Raw genomic sequence first — 19,676 nt, 5'->3', positions numbered from 1 at the left:
GTCTTTAAGAACAAACCTGTAGAAAAACTGAATAGCTCTTCCAGACAGACTTACTAGAGAAGGCTGAAGTCCTCAGTCTTTTTAGCTTATGTTCCTTACATTGTCCCGTTCCCATTAGTCCCGCTATGAATCTCACTATTTTCTGCCCAGCTATAGGACCAAAGCTGTCGGTAAGCCCTAGGGAGCAAATACGCAGTGCCAGGTGACTGTCAGAGATTGTGTGCTCCTCTGCATGCACTGCCTGTCCTGGTCTCTCCTTTTTTCCATCAATGACTAAATGTTGGACAGGGCCATCCTCATTGATGGGCAGGGCCATCCTCAACACTGCCAGTGGGTTGCAGCCATCTCTGGATGGGTTTTGGTTTTGTTTTTTAGGGTTTTTTTAAATCACCTTGTTCAGTGCACCTATATAAACACCTTTTGCAGCAGGAGGGGTGCAGTCATGTCCCAGTAACAGGTAGAAAGACTTGCGATCTGATTGTTTTTTTCATTAACAATGAAAAAAGTAGAAAGGAGTTGTACAATCCCAGTCAAGTACATACCCAGGGACTGCATTACAGAATCCACAGGAGTTTAAGTAAAAATTGAAAATGGGTCTAGTTTACCTAGATGGCAGCCTATTGTATAGTTTCATTTGAAAGAACAAAGTTGGTAAGACCCTGGTCATTTTAACGTTCTTGATGCTGTCATCTCTGAAATCTAGTGCTCTAATTAAAGTCAGGGAAAGGCAGGGGAAGAAAACTGCTTAATGGAGTGTTAATGCAGCCCATGCTGTTTTGTTTGCAAAATTGTTCAAAGTTCTTTGAAGTCAACAGTCATATTTTTACTGGCGTTTATGGAGCCAGCTTGTTACTTTTTTAATATTAGCCACACAATCTTACTATTTCCAAATGGTTATTAACGTCTGCATCTTAGGCAACTTTGCCTTATTAAATATACAATTCTGCATCCTGCTTACTGCCAAAATCTTCAGGGCAATGAATAAAAAGAGAGGCACATGGACTAAACAAAAGGGTGATATTTCATCACATGGATGAAAATCTGATACCAGCTGAAATAAAAGTCCATTTTCTGTTTTGACAGCTCTGTGCTAGTTTGGGCTGAATAGCCGGTATGGGGCTGTGTTTTGGATTTGTGCTGGAAACAGTGTTGATAATTCAGGAATGTTTTCATTGCTGCTGAGCAGTGCCTACACAGAGCCAAGGCCTTTCTGCTCCTCTCCTCACCCCACCCCATCATCAAGTAGACTGAGGGTGCACAGGGAGTTGAGAGAGGACACAACTAGGACAGCTGACCCCAACTGATCCAAGGGATATCCCATACCATATGATGTTATATATGAAATAACCTAGCATATAAAGCTGGGGGGGAGAAGAGGAAAGGTGGAAGACATTTGAAGTGATGGTGTCTGTCTTCCCAAGTCACCTTTATGTGTGATGGAGTCTGCTTTCCTGGAGATGCCTGAACACCTGCCAGCTGATGGGAAGCAGCAAATGAATTCCTCGCTTTGTTTGTGTGCACAGCTTTTGCTTTACCTATAAACTGCCTTTATCTGAATCCATGAGTTTTCTCTTTTGACCTTCCCCCATCCCACCAAGGGAAGGTGAGTGCGCAGCTATGTGGGGCTTAGCTCTTAGTTGCCCACTGGGGTTAAACCACAAGCCCTTAAAAATGTGACTTGATTACTACACAAAAATGGAAGCAAAGAAGGATGATAGATAATCACTTGCCCCTAACTGGGGGTACTGACTTCCTAATCCAATGACATCCAGGGAAAGTCTGTTTAAAAATACATTCCTAGAAGAAAACAAGGATGCTATGTTTCAGCAAATGCACAACTGAGAAGTTATACATTATACCCAAAAAGTGGATTTGTAAGGGAAACACTAATATCTTTCACAGCCTGCACCAAAGGTAATTTCCATTTCTTGGGCATAGGAACAGACTGTATGTCCAGCCAAAAAAATAATTGGCGTGCATTTTTTGTGTATTGCAAATGTGATGACGGACAGCATAGTCTCTCCTGGTAGTCACTCTGGAAAGCTATTCCTTTCTCTTTTCTTTTGCGATCTATAAAATATCTGAAAGGAAAAACTTAATTATTAAACACCACAGATGGGAAGAAATTTTAAATTAACAGAGGAAGAGCCAAAGAAAGAGATTGGAATCAAAGTAAAGTTATAACTTAAGCAAAAAAAAAATAGAAAATTGTTGGGAAATTTATCTATTTCTTATAAATAAAGGACTTGATGTAAGCATAAAAAGCAGAAGCGCTCTGCCAACACACAGATTCCAAGGAAAAATATCAAGTCCTTTTTGGGTCTGTCACTAGCCTTTTTTGCATGGGTGTGTTCTGAGTTTCAGGTAGCAGATTGTTCAATTTAATCATACTTTTGTGAGAAGGCAAAGTTTAATCTTGAAAGTTTCATCAGTTGAGTCTTTCTAATTTAGTTTCTGTGAAAGGCTTTTGTTAGAAGCTGTTAGAATTGAAAAAAAAAAACTTCATGGAGCCTTTTTTGTAGCTTCAAAAATTCAAAGCGGGATTTTGCAAATGCATTGATTTTATTAGCACTGTGCTAACACTACACTTCAGAATGGTTATTTTTAGTTGTCTGGTTTAACCAAGTTTTATATTGCTCTCATCTCTCAGTCTCATCTGAAATAGCTCGAGCTGCTCTCCTTTCAAAATATTACTTTAAACATCCAGTTCAGCAGGAGAATTACTGTACTGGTTAAGAAATCTGTGAAAATGCAGTTATTGTGTGCAGTCTCCCACATTGGTATGTTATGTATGAAATACCTGTTGCAGAAGGTGTGGGGAGCCCAGGAAAAAGGCTGTTATCCTTCTGAACACAGCTCTTAATCCGCTGACTATCATTTCCAATCTTTTCCAGCTTACTCCCTTTGTCTCCCTTAATGCATACATCTAGTTTTACAGACAAGTGTATTTATCCTCAAAAGTAATTATTAGAAGTAAGAGCGCATCATAACCATGCAACACTGCTTGACCACTCTATTCAATTAACTAAATTCCTAGTTTGTAGTCTTTTAACTTCATTAGACTTGCTTCAAAAATTAACTTGATCCATTGTACACTTATGCCTATACTTCTCTTCATTTTCTTCATCTTTAAAAGATTAACACTAGACATAGATATTTCCCTGTAGCTATTAAGTAATATAATTGCAAAATAATTTATTCTTATAATGCTTTCCACACTAGTTCTTCAATCACTATGAGTCGTTTGAAGTCTAATATTGACATATGTCATAATTTATAAATCATAGGCTATACTGGCTTTGTGTAAGTATAGTAGGTGGTGGTGCTCACTTGTTTAGCTTGCAGATTTTTAAAATAAAGTACAAATGGAGAGTAGAGGAAGTGGACATTTCATAAAATATTTTATTCCTCTACCTTAAGATATCCCATGATATAGAGCACACAATGTATGCCCTGGCCCTTGTTGAAAACTGGATGTGATCAAACCAAAAAATCAAAATAAAAATCTGGGATGACTGCACAATTATTGTTACACTGATAAATGTAAATTCTAATTTAATGTTGTGGTTATTAATCTTATAGCGATATCATCAGGCTGTGATATATGCATGATGAATTGATTCTGATAGAGTAGAATCTAATTTGTGCACTTCCTGATTTGCCCTGAAGTATATCATAGAATCATAGAATAGTTAGGGTTGGAAAGGACATTAAGATCATCTAGTTCCAACCCCCCTGCCATGGGCAGGGACACTTCACACTAAAGCATGCCACCTGACTGCGGAGCAAAGTTGCAATAATAGAGTATTATAGTAAGGTCAGTGTTGCTTCAACATTCAAAATTCATTGCGGAGTATTTACTATCAGGCTCTTAAAAAAAAATCATAAATACTTTGTCATTAGTCTGAGAAAGATTCCATGATGTGCATGGTCATTTAAGTTCACCCCAGTTAGACCTTCTCCATCTACAACTGTTTGAACTATGTAGCCATTCAAATAAAAAGAAACAAATATACCTTCAAAAAAGCACTCAAATATATGTATGTGAATTTATTTGCATGTATGCAATTAATAAATGCATACTTCAAAGTCATGTAGAATCTATCAGTGCAAAAGCAGCAAAAGTATGGCCAACCACCTCTAACTTTTACATGCCAAAGACCTGTGCTATGAAGCCAAGAAAGATCTTGAACAAAAAAAATCTTCGGTGGGTTCATCTTTTTTTCCTTTACTGGTTTTCAGAGCCCAGACCAAAATTCTTGTTTTCTGATCATTGTAAAGGAAATAGCTTGTGATAATAAATTACTGCTGCTTCCTTACCTTCAGCAATTCTTGTCTGAACATTTTGTGATATATTTCTGACATTTGCCTTCTCATTCAGGGGCTCACAGGAGCACAGAGGATACCTAGTGAGAAAGCTTTTCTTCCAAAAAAATGTTAATAAGCAGCAGCTTATTATGACTGATATACCCAGGACAACTCTGAAGATCTGGTCTCTCACTGGGGCAGTTTTGTGCTACCTTTGTATCTTCCCTTATTTAAAATGTTGTGACTGGTTATTCTTGTATCACTCTCAGAAGGGATCTACCCAAACATTTCTGACTGCGCTGCGAGCATAATGCAGGCTGGTACCTGATTGGCTTTAGTTCACAGAGCTGACATAATTCAAGAACAGGAAGTTATTCTGGGTTTTAAATTGTAAACTTTGTGGTTTTCTTTCCTTTCTTCATAAGTAATATGCCATGTTGTCTCATACAGAGAAGTAGACAGGCTTCTCCCAGCAATGAGGGTGATTTGACCTTGGCTTCTAGGTCAAAAGGAAAGAGACCTCAACTGCCTTAAGCTGTAGTTCTGCCATCCCCGGAGGGAAGGATGAAATTTAGGTCTAATTAGATAGATATTAGCTATTTTTAGATATCTATTCATAGATAAATAGATAGCATGAGGACTGCTGTGTAGATTTGGGTGACAACTGGGCTAGATTGCTATGAGTTACTAATCTGTTACTTGCCTACAGACCTTCAGAGATGGCTCTAAACTCAGGTGGACTCTTTACTTCAGAGGAAGCTCTAGACATACTATGGTGACATATAAGCTAGATCCAATAACCTGTGTAGTTTCAGTTATCCCATTCAACAGCATCACTTGACCAGTCTATGCGCATATTTGAGTTAGTGCTTGGCTTTGACTAATTTAGGTCCTGTTGTAGAGACATCCTTTTAGGACAGTAAGAGAAAAAGAGAAAGGTGTTTTTTAGAGAAAAGTACATATTCCAGTACGGAGCTCTAACTGAGATCAATGATCAGTTGTATAGGAGTGAAGCCATACTGCTGGTGAAAAGGCTAAGGATAAAGAGGTAAGCATTCAGTGTATCTAGAATAAAACCTGTTATGTCTCAGCATAGGAGTTCCAATCCAAATTGAATTCAGCAATTCAGTTCTGGTTACAACAGTACAACACTCAGGTCTCGCTTGAAGCAGCCAGGTGCAATACCAATGATCAGCCCTCATATGAGGGCCTAAAAAACTCTCTCAGCTCTGTCTTTTGTTGCTTTAAGTCACTTCAGTCACTTCGACATAAAATCAATCTCAGACAACTCCAGAGATAAAAGCTTCATGAACAAAGAACCAGCTTTGGTTCTGCATTGGTGCAGGTCTGGTGAAAGAAACCTTAAATCTTTGCTTTAGTATCAAGAAAATGATTTGTCACACTTCATACCCTCAGTGAAAACAGACTGAATAGGGATATTGTTGCTACTGGGTTTATAGCCTTATTATTGCAACAATTTGATGCAGAACACAGTGCCTCATTTCCTGCCACTCACAAAATCAGTATGCACTGGGATGTGCCCAGTAACTTCTGTAAGGATACTCTGACATAAAATATGACTCCAAAGTAAACGTTATCTGACTTAAATAATTTCTCTATTACCCAGTACTCATTATTCTCTTTTTCACATATTTCACTGTCACTGATGAAAGACTAGTTTTTGTTGCTTGTTTTACTGTGGCATTTGCAGAATATTATGCATCATTAAAAATGCATCTCTGAAGCTCTGGAATGCTTCAAATTTGGGATGAAAATCAGTCAATTTACCTATAGATCTTTTGAAATGGAGTTATACGTTTCACCCACTCCCTTGTTAGATGGAGATCGGATCGTTTGTTTGTTCTGAGTTGTTTTTTTTTTTACCACTAAAAGACCTGACAGCTGGAAACATAATGTCAGTTTTATTCTCTTAGATTAGCAAATTCTGAAGTTTAAATTGTGGGCAGCCACTTCCAGGTTTGCATTAAAAGCACACAGTACCTGCTGGCCTTCTATGACAAAAACCAAACCTTTTTACAGTTTCTCTCTTAGCACTAGATATTGAAAAGCAAGGGTATGTTATATTTTGCCTATTTGTAAAATTATCCAAACCAAGATTTGTCTTTTGGAGACAACATAGGAATTGGTTTTAGATTAACACTTGTAAATTAATGTTTACACTATCATGCTAATGTTCACACTGCCAGCAAAATGCTTTTAAAAATACAAGTTACTCCTTTATCCTATATTATCTTTTGATATTACAAGCTTTCGTTCTAACAACAGTTTCAACTACAAGTATTTGGCAAAAGTAACGTATGAATAATTTCTCTAGTTGTATTAACAACCTATCACTAGTTCTCTGTGTTGCAAGAAGAAAAAAATAATGTTAGGATTTTATTTCTAATAAAACCTTTTCAAAGAGTTTGAGTTGCAGGTGAAAGTTTATCATGACTATAATCATTTTATTGTGAGTTAGTGAAAAAATTCACTAACTTCACTAATAAACACAAGCAGCTGTATTGCACTTAACAAGCAATCACACATTTCCATTATAAATGTTCCCTGCTTATTTTAGGTTAGTAATTAAATAAATCAGCAATTATAGAACGAAGTATCTTAGTAATTGCTAAATTTGCCACTTAAAAATGAAACAATGTGACAGCACTGAAAATGTGAGCTAAGTCTCCACATCCCAAAATTATAGCACTGAGCAATAAGAACCGGTCAAAGGACCATCTCACTTTATCCACCTCCCTGCATCTAATAAATACTTTCTGTTTCCAATCTCAATATTATCATGTTTGGTCTTACCTGTTTCTCTGTGAAAGAAAGCCTGCAATAATTTAATTACCTAATTAATCTGCCATATGCCATTCATACAATATTTAGATACCCAGCTAACTTTAAAATCCAGCTTTGATAGCCTTATGAAGAGAGCCAGGTTGTTTTTTCCTTCTAACGAAAAAGTTGTGGTTTTGCCTCTTTAGGTACTTCTCTATCCTTTGTTGTTGCATTAACATGTAATTGGTCATTACTTTTAAGCAATCATTTTTATGGCAATGCATTACAAACAATTTTCTCCAAGCCTTTTAATGAACCATTCATTGTGAGAGGCATGGCTGGTGCATATTCAGCCTTCAACTGCTGCAATTGAAATATTCCACTGCATTCCCCCGGTCTTCCCTGGAAACAGGGTATCTGGTTTCTACACTTGCATAATTGCACGGTTCAGATCATTTATTCCTATTGTAAAATTAGATTTAAGCTACTTTATTCTTCATGTCACTCAGTTCTCTCACTACCTCTAAATAACAGTTTCTTAGCAGTCAAAAACCATTTTATAATCATAGTGGAACTTAATAGTCAATATTAAAAATGCAAGACTTGGCATGATGATTCATCTAGGAGAAACTAAATCAGAAACTCTTATCTCCAGTTGTGTTACTGAGCCCAGTGATACTTAGCAACATTACTGATTGGCTGTATTTTTTTTTACTGAAATTTCATTGTTTGAGCATCCCATTGCACATTATTAATGCCTTGAGAATTTTTAAACTCCCCAGATCAGTTCTGCACAATCAAATACACTTACTGAGAAAAAAGATTTAGATGCATTGAAAAGAACAATTAGACCTCAGAAAAACATGATCTTCCTGGAATGTATTTAGGAAGTAACAATCTCACTACTCCCCACATTGTGAAGAAAAGTCTTAGTGTAGTTATAAAAAATAAATATCAAAACAGACATAAGAAAATAAATATTAAACAACAAAGGCACAGAAGTTAAAGCTCAGCGGAATTTCTCTTGGCTACAGAGACTGTGTTCTGTAGAAGTAGTACAGGTAAATTTACAATATAAAGAGAACCCAGAAGCAAAGATGTCCATTGTGGTTTGTGGGGGGAAAAAACAGATTTGCTTTCTCATTTTCTTTCTGATGGCAGTTATCCCTTGTGCCAAATTCATCTCAGAATTTTTTTATTCCGTACTTTTTTCTTCCATCAAAGGCATATTATGCCAGGCTTCAGTTCTTCCCAGAAACAAGAGGGGCTTGCAAGTAAAGGAAGTTGGATTTTATTGGACAATACTTTCATGATTAGCAATCCAAAGAGAGTCAGAAATATAAGAAAAGCATGGTAAGGTACTAATTACTTTAACTGATATGTGGCAATGTGTAGTACACACACACACATTCACACACTCCCCTCAATGAAGTAGTTTCAGCGTTGTCTAAATTTTTCCTTCGCCATGTTTCCTTATCTGTACAATGCTTTAGGGGAGGAGGATAAACCTGTTAAAGAACTTACTGAGGCACCAGTACTTTCCCCTGATACTTGCTCAGCACATTACCATCCATTTTTTCCTGTGACCATGTGAAGCCTGGCCTGCTTCTATTAATCCTTTTGAAGTAGCAGATTGTTTTATATCAGGTTTGCTATGCTAAAGCCTGCAGCACTGTAGATTCTGCCCCCTCACTGAGCCTCTTCTTGACAGCCTTTGTAAATTCAGGAGAGTCACCATCCTGGAGCAGATGGAGGAAGCCTTACCCAATTTCAAGTCCAGGACTGAAGGCACAGACTGGGATTATTTTCACAATTGTAATTCATGCTTTTTGCTTTCAGTACTGGTTTATATGTTTTGGTTCATGCTAATTTAACCCAATAAATGCCTAGAAAGCTGCTGCATATTACAAGGATGGATATTGCCTAAACCCGGATGGGCATCTTTTTGCTTTCTTTATTGCCTCAGTGTGTTTCCTTGGATTCAACAGTGTTATCTCAGTACAAGTGAGCAGCCTAGGAGCTAAATATTTCCTAACAATTTGCAGAGCAGCCCATGAGGAAGCAGAACTAAAATGCTAATTAGAGCTCACAGGGGAAGCAGTGAATAGAAGGGCTGAAAGGCACAAGAGCTAAAGCACTGTGGGATGGATGGCAGAAAACTGGCTATATGTGAACCCCAGAGATCACAGGTGTGCAGTGATCACACTGCAGTCTGGTTTTGCGTAAAACCAGTCATTGTTCTTCTGCTCTTTTTGCAAAACTAGACAGAAACTGAGCAGAACTTGCATGCTCCACATGCTTCAGGAAATGCATGTGGAGGTTTCCAGGGGAATGATGATTGGAATGGACACGAACAAGCCCTGAGCTGTTGCGTAAATAATTGTCTATGTAGACATGCCCCAAGTTTAAGGAAAGCATAGAGCTTTCTTTCTCCATGGGCATTTATGTATGATTACTGGTGATACATTTTGCTTGTTTGTTTTCTATTTTCTCCCTGTGTGGGTTCCTCCTGCCTTACCAGTGTCCGGAACTCACACAAAATTGCAGTTACACTCTTATCAGCTACTTTACTTATAATACTGCATTACAGTGACGTTACTCCATGATTCTAGTGAACTAGAACCAGGGCCAGAGAGGAAGTTTTAAAAAGTAAGAAATATCACTACAATACAGAGTCATTTTTCCTGACAAACCTGCTGCCCTTCTCCTTAAGACCTTCCAGAAGCTGGGAAGTATAATTACTGCCACATGGCTATAGAAATTGACCTAGTCATTCTGTGCAAAGTATCTCACAGTTGCCATAGTATCACTTTATGAGCAATGTTGTGTTGTCTGCCTTGCACACTGTTACACACAGTTTATGATAAGGCTAAAAATCAGGCACAGACTGAAATGACTTTCCCTGATTTCAGCCATTTTGGACCAATATTACATTTTTTTTAAATGTAAGAAAATTATTTTTGGCTTACCAGTCTCTGCCAAAATTTTCCAAAAGTCCTTCATGTTATGATTATGTTAGTCTTGCCTAACTGTCAGATTATGGTCAGATGCTACCATGTATTAATTAAAAGAAATTTTCTACAGTTTTAGCCAAATACATAGCAGTGGAATGTGTGATGGACCATGTAGAAGACTCAAGACCTTCCTGACTTTTAGCAAAGAAAACAAAAATCTAGTTTGTTTGAAAGATGCCTTATAAAACCATGCCAAGTGCAAGATCCTGCACCTGGGTCAGACCAATCCCAGGCACAGCTACAGGTTGGGCAGAGAAGAGATTCAGGGCAGCCCTGCGGAGAAGGACTTGGGGGTGTTGGTCGATGAGAAAATGAACATGAGCTGGCTTCAGTGCGCGCTTGCAGCCCAGAAAGCCAACTGTATCCTGGGCTGCATCAAAAGGAGCGTGACCAGCAGGTTGAAGGAGGTGATCCTGCCCCTCTACTCTGCCCTCAAGAGACCTCACCTGGAGTATTGTGTGCAGTTCTGGTGTCCTCAACATAAAAAGGACATGGAACTGTTGGAACAAGTCCAGAGGAGGGCCACGAGGATGATCAGGGGACTGGAGCACCTCCTGTATGAAGACAGGCTGAGAAAGTTGGGGCTGTTCAGTCTGGAGAAGAGAAGGCTGCATGGAGACCTCCTAGCAGCCTTCCAGTATCTGAAGGGGGCCTATAGGGGTGCTGGGGAGGGACTCTTCATTAGGGACTGTAGTGATAGGACAAGGGGTGATGGGTTCAAACTGAAACAGGGGAAGTTTAGATTGGATGTAAGGAAGAAGTTCTTTACTGTGAGGGTGGTGAGGCACTGGAATGGGTTGCCCAGGGAAGTTGTGAATGCTCCATCCCTGGCGGTGTTCAAGGCCAGGTTGGACAGAGCCTTGGGTGAGATGGTTTAGTGTGAGGTGTCACTGCCTATGGCAGGGGGGTTGGAACTAGATGATCTTAAGGTCCTTTCCAACCCTAACTATTCTATGATTCTATATCTTAAAGTTCTTTTCTTATAAAATGCTACTAACAATCTAATTAACTTTTTTATGCAGCCTTTTGGAAAACTTAAGAAAACAGAAGCAGCTAACTCTGGTTTTCTCTCCGAATTTAGGTATTGTTGCAGTCCTTTTCTGTGGAGTCACACAGGCACATTATACCTACAACAATCTGTCGCCAGATTCCAAAATGAGAACTAAACAGGTATGACACAGAAATAACTGACTTTGTGTCTTCAAATGGTGTAAGGGATGCTCAGAGGTACTGGAATGTATCTGGGATGGTCTTCATTATTAATGCAAAGGAAGAAGCTTATGTTTTCATTAGGGGAGATTTTGCCAAGAAAACAGTAACAATTTTCTGGATAAGCAAAAAATACAAGAATCTGTTCTTCCCAAGAGACCTGAAATGTTAGTTGAGGAGATGAAGGGTAAGGAAATAACAATTTATGCTAGTTTTCAGTACAAAAATGCTGTGAAGTTAAGGAAATCAAAGAGCTCCAGTAAATCAGAGAGAAGTGGTATAAGAGACTGAATCCATGTGGATTTTTTGCAAAGGGACTGTATAAACTGCAGCCTAGCCCACAGACATGAGCAATGACATAATTTATTTTCTGCCTCATTAAAAATCTGACATAACTAGAAAGATAATGACTTTTTTCTGTTGTCCTATTTAGTTTAAAGAACGGAGAAATTTGGGCATCCATTTTTTGTTTGTACAGGTGACTAGTCCAATTGTAATTATCTTTTTAAAACTGGGGGCTGTTCTCAGTACTAGATATATGGCATTGCAATATTCAAAATGCTTTTCAGCACACGGGGTAATTTTAGACTACTTCATCATTACCTAGATCCTGTAAGAAGTCATTTAAATGCAGTTTTCTTCCCTTTTAATGTTGACTCGTATGCCCCAAGAAGCCTTGGTTGGACAAACTCTATCTCCTAGAACTAAATGGAAACATATGGTCTGTGACTAGAATTTTCATGATTCTATCTGGTACCTTTTTCAGCAATTCCTCTGTTTTAAGCATTAGAAATTTTACTTATAAAATCTTGCTGGCTCTTATACATCCCAATTTAATAAAAAAGTACAATTTTCTAACAAAAACAGATTGACAGAAAAAAAAAATACTGGCCAGAGTATCAGTTCAACTGTCAGACTCTCTCAGATTTTAAATCACCAAAGCAGTTTCTGGTCAGTACTTCTAGAATGTACTGTTACCTATTGAACAGGATTGCATTTCTTCATACCAGCAGAGACTGATGTTTCCAAAAGCATTCCAGCAGAAAAAATAACCTTTCTGATAACTGTACAATAAGGGAATAACATTTATGTTTACTACTATTTTGCAGAAATACTGAATTGCATATGCCATTACTAACCTTGCATCTGACTGTTACAGTTTGAATACAAGACTTTTTCAGGGATTCATCTGCATGATTTAGTGATGCATAGCCTCAGAGAGAGAAATTAAAAAAGAAAGGCCATGCTATTTTTACTTATATAGGAACCTTTTCAACTACAGAAGTAACTAACATTTAGTTTAAATGCACAGTGGTTTTGTTCATGTTTACTCTGCTGTTCCCTTGCATTCAACAGTGCAAAACAAAACGGTGAGAGTAAACTGAATCTACCCTTGAACACACAGAAAAGGGATTATGTGTTTCTCTATAGAGCTGTGAGTTTTATGCACCCCTTCTGTTTTTCTCTTCCCCTATAAGCTCTTAATCCTTGCCTCCCTTACAATATGGTTCAAAAATTTTTGTTAAATTCCTGTGAATTTTTCTCATTTACTTTCTAATCCAAAGATCACCCTTTCATATGCAGCTGTTTCAGCAAGACCTGTACTACCTCTTTCTTCCTCTCCCCAAAAGAATTCTTTTCAAGTAAATTTACTAAGCCAAACACTTGGCATTCTCACAATCCTATATGACTTGAGAACATTTTAAGTTAATATGGTTCTTAGACAGACAGCTTTGCTCCTAATCTAAGTCATTTTTATTACTCATTACCGGCCAAAATCAAGGGTGCTTCAGTTCACTTACTGAATTATTCTAAAGCAGCCTCTTTTGTTACAATATGACAGATCTTTCAAAAAGGACTGGTGAACTATAATGCACACTGACAGAACAGTAAGTTAAGACCAAAGCTAAAGCTAACAAACCCCACAGAAATTAGATTTTAAACTGTAAATCAGATTGTGAAATTGTGTTACCTGTTTTTAAACAAATGATTTTTCTGTACTGCTTCGCACGTTTTTCTTTACATTTTTACCAGCTATTAAAGTTTCATAGCTTGATGGTAAAATTCAGTGCACAATGATAGAGGCTGTATTTCTGGCAGAGTTCTGCATTTCTCACAATACCTCATCGTTTGCCTTAAAAAAATAGATTTTTTTAAAAAAAAAAAAAAAGACTGGTATGATTTTCTTCGGATACTGATATAAAATGAAAGCTTATCTACAGTTCTTAAATGAGAATTCAAGGACCTCTATTAAGAATGTCTGTCAAAAGATGCCATGTAATTACTAGTCCCCATGTATACTTTATTATCTAGTCAATCACTGTTTGACTGTCTATGAAAGAGAAATATTAGATTTTAAGCATCTGAAGCTTAAAGAATCTTACAAATTTTGTGAAAATCAATGGATTATTTTAACATTGTTATAAGTAAGATAATAAATGTTTAGTGAAAATGCAGGCTTTAGAGAGGTTTCATTCAATCCAATTATCCTAATTCTCTCTTAAGCGTCTATAAACATTAACTTTGTGTGGGTTTTGGTTGGGTGTTTTTATTTATTTTATTTTTATTTTTTTAACATGAGTGATGTTTTATACCAGTATTTTTAAGTCAACATCACCATTGGCCTGACTATGGTCATTGTAATTTCAACATTAAAATTGACACTGCCATCCATGGAAAAAAGGTTCGGTCATACATTTAAAGTTTAATTACCCAACGTGTCTTTAACAAAGAAGATGAAACTGTTAGGACCTGATCGAAAGCTATTTGATTCTGTGCAGCTTTCTCTAGAATTATTTACAGCTGCTATTATAACCTCATATTATGCTGCAGGCAGACAACAGTTGCTTCTAATTCTTGGGACATTATAGTTCAGATTTTACATTAGGTTCTTCAGATGCACAGTTGGGTTGTGTGGATTTGCTCAGCTGCAAGTCAGTGGCTAGACAGGGTGTTGCTAGATAAACAGAAATTACTGGTTTGTTGAAAGTGGGTAGACTATAAATCCTACAGGTCATCTCTAGAAAGGGATGCATGGACAACACCGTGTTTTCTACAGAAAGAAAAGAAATTCCTTGCTATTTTTTCCTCTCTGCCCTCTAGCACTTTTACTCAAATACCAGGCTGAGACCAGCACAGTTTCCTAGTAGTGGAGTATTAAGAGAGGCTTCTGCCTTTCTCTAATGGCTATAAATTTTATCCATCATACTTGTGAGTTATATTATTTATGTTCCCTTAACTCCAGAGAATAGCTACAATGAAGAGATCAGAAAACAGCACTACCTCTCTTTGGTTAAGTATGCAAGGGTATGGAAAATTCTGCTTTCACACAAAATACAGTGCCAACAAATAAATTCTGGGAAGGGAATTCTGAGATCCAAACATCTCCTATTGAAGAAGAGCCAGAGAATTACTAGAAGACACAGGAAAGCACGTTCAGCCAGCAAGGGGGTATGTCACACACTGCCCTGCCTGTCTCTGTTCATTCCACTCTTCTAACCCTTGTTTACATAGTCAGCTCTGAAATAGTTGTTCTAACAAGCTCTTGAAGGTTGCCTTCTCAGGTTAGGTATAATAGTCTTTTTAATCACATTTTAAGTTAAACAGTTACATTTTTCACTGATCCTGATAACAAACCCATTAGGGAACACCTGATTTATAGACAAAACTTCTGGCCTGATTGTTCAGCTGCGCTGGGTGTGCAGTATGCACAAGATGCCACATTAAGATTTCAGCAGCCCTTCACCCCCAAGGTTTTACGCAGGTTTGAGAACAGGGTAAAGGTAAAACAAGAGAACACTGTGCTGCATAACTTTTGAGCAGCTTTACCAAAGCATGTACTCTTACTAGGACTGCTTGAGCAAATTAACTTACCCTGAAGGACTGAAAGTTCAGATTGGTATTTCCTCGCTGATGGACGTAGTACCCATTGCTGCAAACTTTAATTTCCGCACTATAACACAGGCATCATTATCTCCACTTGTTGAAAGTCATCACTTTGCAGAGGAGCAGCTAATATCCCCTTCAAATCCCTTGAAAATACATTACATTTTCAAAAACTGTTTGGCTCATTTATGATATAGCTATACATTTTCCAACAAGGAAACAGGCTAGGGATCAATCAGCTGATTGCTGGATCATAAACTGAGCTGTATTCCAAACAGACTTTGGTGTAAAAGGGTTGTGTTTATAAACATATTAATTTAATGTTAATTACTCATATTATTTGAAACAAGCTGGCAAAACAGTCATGAAACATTTTTTTTAATGCCTCAAAAACTGTAAATCAAATCATTAGAGTCTCTTGACTATGACATGCCACTGAATAGCATCAGTATGGACTTCATCCTTGATGCTGTTCCATCCATAGTGGACTCACTTCTGAAGTAAATCGGAATAAGAGACTATAAACTAAAAAGTAAAGTATGACAATAGATATCCAAATCTACTGAAGGAGGGCAGAAGGGGAACCAACAGCATCAGACAATGTTTGCTACAAAGAGCACTGTGGACTAGAAGGCAAAGAGAGGTGGCTGAAATCAGTTTTGGGATCTCTATATCCGAATGAAGCACCATTCCTGTGATCTAGTCATTCTACTGCCTTTCTGCTGGCCTAATTTATCTCATAAACTAGTTACAAGCAGCCCTACGCTCAGCATGGAAACAAAAAATTCACATTCTGTGGGTTCATGTTACAATGACTATCTGACAGGATTCTCCTGACAGCTACCTTTCCATAAGAAAAGAAATAATGTACTGAAAATTCTGCTCCAGTAGCAGAATGATATCTCATGAGTTTCCTGTTAAAAGCGCATGCCAGGAACTGCATCTACTGTTTTTATCTTTCTGTGAGAGAAGGGGAGCAGCTGAGTAGAGACAGCTATGTACTACTACTGCCAAAACTGTGTCAATCTGTTTGTGAGGTGTCCCACTCCAGATACCTAGCACCCATATTGTATTTGGGAGACGCAGCCCTCTAAAATCACAGGGAACAACAATGCAAAATGAAATGGGTTTAGTGCCGTTATCTTAAATGCTCCACAGTCACAGGACTTGTGTGGGCCCCGTGGCTTTGGTCCTGCTATTTATATGAGTGTTTAGAAGCCCAAATAACTACAGCTGTGCTTACTTCCAAAGCGCACAACCTATTTGAATTTACCTCTAGTTAATACCCACTATTTTTTGTTATCAGGCATTGGACTGTTTGTAGATAATTAGTTTACATTTCTGGGAAGGCCGCACAATTGTCAGGATATAATGGCTCTTACAAGTCAGCCTCTTGATTTTTAAAAAATTTTAGAGTACTTCTGGACTGGGGAAAACCCTACTTACAGCAAAATGTCCTGGATAATTAGCAGAGCACCAACCGCCACAAAATATAGTTCTCATCCTTTTGAAATGAGCAGCCTAATTGGCAGCTGCTGTTGTGATTTGTTCAGGAGCTCTAGGTAGGAAAAAAAATACCTTTAAGGCACTGCAAGAGGTCAGATGTTTCCACACAAATTACTGGCAAAGAGAAAGACTGAAATCAAAGAAAGTTATCTTTCAAACAAGATTACTACCAGGACTAGATTCTTATCAGTCTTTGCACATGTGGTGTGCAGGAGGAATATGTTTTTCCAGCACACCACAATCACAGTGCCTGCAGGAAAATTTCATACTAGAATGTTTTTTCCATTATCTTCTGAAGTATATAGCACCATTGGCCACCTGATATCGGATAACATTTGATGACTAATGCTCTGTCTGAGGGTAAACTGGGAATTCTTTTTAACTAATACACAGCACTTAAGCCTGGCACTCTTCAGAAAGTATTCAGGAGGTCTTTGCCTAAAGGATCCAATAAAGTCCAAATTCCTAATTAGGATTGAACAGGTTGCATATATTAAGTACTTTCTTCCATTTAAGTGGAGACTGAGCATAAAAGGTAGCTCTGATGGGCACTGTCTCCTCCTGTCTCATGGTTCCCTTTCTCCAGCTGAAAAAAACCTCTAATCTCTGATCTCCCTGAAATCTTGCAAGTTCAGACTCAAAAGCGATAACGATTGAGGCTTCAGGCAGTGCTGCTCAGGAAAGAGTCCAGATGATGAATTTACAGTAGTCAACAGAAAGGTCTGAAGAATCAGGTACTTCTGATAATATGAAAATAAAATAGCATTTGAGAAGATTCATTTGTATAGGAATAATATTAGTATAGTTTTGCCCTTGCTTTAAATTGTTTTGCTTAAAGCAAATACTTTGGAAACGAGTTACATTAGAGGAAAACTTTGCTCTTATTTTCTTATATTTTACCCAGGTTGGGTTTTGTTTGGTTTGGTCAGGCTTTTTTGGGTGGTGGTTGTTTGGGGTTTCTTAAGGCATTTAGTAAAATCTCTGTTTTGCAGCTGTTCAAAATGATCAGGGAAGACACAGAAATGCCCCTGGTTCTTTTTCTTTCTGAGAGAAGAAAATGATAAAAAAAATTCTAAGCACAGTTAAAAAAATGAATGGTTTATCCTGCATATAGCACATGGCTGTTAGGAGGAGGTACCAGAAATTGTAGGTCTAAATTTCTGCTGTCTTTGAGACACCTAACTTATATGGCAAACAACAGCAGTCACAGTCTTAGACCCATGTAGAAGTCCAAAAGCTCACGTCTCTAGATATTACCTATCATTACAGCTCTAGCCTAAGTACCCCAAAAAGAAGCAACCAAGCAACAGCTACCTCTCATTCTTGTTGTGTGCTTTCCCTTGTAACCTCCAGCTTTCCCAGCCTGAGGCACTAATGAACTCCAGCTGTGTCACAGGCATGCTGGCTAAGCCTCGTGTTCCTGAGCTGGATGGTCATAGCTTGGTAACTCAATGCGTCTCTCCAGAGCAACTGGGTCTGTTACAGCCTGTCCTTGTTTATAAATTGCCTTCTTATCTCTAATTGAATATGCACCACATGCGCAGTGCTTGTAATAATTATTACCTTTAAAATGGATTGCAATTGACAGGAAATGTACAATGAATTCCAGTTCTATACACAGCTATTTTCTGTATTTAGCAGAAAAAGCTGAAGACTGGAAATGTGCCAGATGCATTGTTTGACCAGATGTACAATAAGATCTTAAGAAACCCTGTAGAATAGTATAATGCTATAAAGAAAGCTAAAGCTTCTTACTGTATGGGTTTAACAAGAAATATCATAACACAAGAAAATCTTGATTTCCACAAAAAAGGAATTATACTACCATGTCTTTCAATCTGAATTTTAACAAAATCCCTCATTATCTGACTGATGTTCCTGGTTACTTAACTATGCTAAAAGAATGTTAATCTGCAGTCTCGTGACATGTGTCTCCCCCTAAATTTATGTGGAAATGCAGTAATTGTTTCCTTTTAGCTGTGAGCTACGTGATGGATGGTAAACAGCTAGGAAACACTGCTAGAAGTAAACTGGTAACAGTGGACTTTATAACTGTGGTATATCAGTAATTAGCTGCATCATTTTGATTCATATCATAAAATAGTTTCTATCCTCTATCCTATCCATAATATTGAAAATATTGGGTCTCCACATATAGAAATCTCATTAGAATATTCAGTTCTATACTTCCTTCTTTATCTCCATTTTCCCTCTTCTTCTTTTTTTTTTTTTTTTTCATACTTGCTTTAGTGGCTCCTTAACTGAAAATGTGCAGATTTACTCTGGCCTCATTAGTTCTCACCAATCATGTGTCCCTTTATCATCAGTATTTTGTAAGAAATACCATATTCTAGTATCTTACACGTGCCTTCCCCTACAATTAAACAGAATCTTCTCTTGAAAACAACAAGGAAAACAACAATTTTACTTAAGCAAGAGAACTGGAAAATACACATGCTGAAATGTAGTTCATGCCGTGAACTATAGTGATAAATGCAGTGAAAACAGTATTTCTACAGAGAACCTCATCTTGTTGAAGATGATGTCATTTTTGATGCTGGTAGGCTAAGGAACATAATGCCATATGCAAACTAGTTACCAAATGGCTTCATTAAAGATTTTACAATCTGTTTAAACATTAAACATTTTCTTTAAATATTAATAAAGTTCTTTGATTGTTAAGGTTCCAGTTTACTCTTTGCAGCACAATAACAGATGCCAGGAGTTAGCTAACATATACCAATTGGAATTAAAACCTACAGGCCAAGATATAACTGGCATATGGAGAAATATGTCATGAAATTCCAAGCTGAGACGCATGTTGTAATTTCTTTGAAAGGTTCCCTGAATCACAAATGAGATTCTCATATGTCTTCATCTGTGCCATGGAGGCAAACTGTATGTGGCTATGTAAGCTACTGCAGAATCAAAAACTGGTTCACATAACCATGCAGGCCATGTTATTGTGTC

At 37.7% G+C, this 19,676-nt stretch overlaps 1 protein-coding gene across 3 annotated transcripts in view; it reads left to right on the top strand.

Moving 5' to 3' along the window:
* The window catches only part of SLC9A9 (solute carrier family 9 member A9), a 192,914-nt gene that overhangs the window by 79,261 nt on the left and 93,977 nt on the right, over positions 1-19,676 (top strand). For all 3 annotated transcript variants that reach the window (XM_057412968.1, XM_057412969.1, XM_057412967.1), the window contains one exon: positions 11,188-11,276. In XM_057412968.1, coding sequence (XP_057268951.1) covers positions 11,188-11,276 — 89 coding nt within the window. The remainder of the gene's footprint in view (positions 1-11,187; positions 11,277-19,676) is intronic.

Source organism: Pezoporus wallicus, unplaced genomic scaffold (genome assembly GCF_028554395.1).
Source record: "Pezoporus wallicus isolate ANWC-B61680 ecotype Strahan unplaced genomic scaffold, APGP_CSIRO_Pwel_v1 contig_7749, whole genome shotgun sequence".
NCBI lineage: Eukaryota > Metazoa > Chordata > Aves > Psittaciformes > Psittacidae > Pezoporus > Pezoporus wallicus.
Note: the sequence above shows the minus strand (reverse complement) of the source record. Positions and strands in the feature narration are given on the sequence as shown.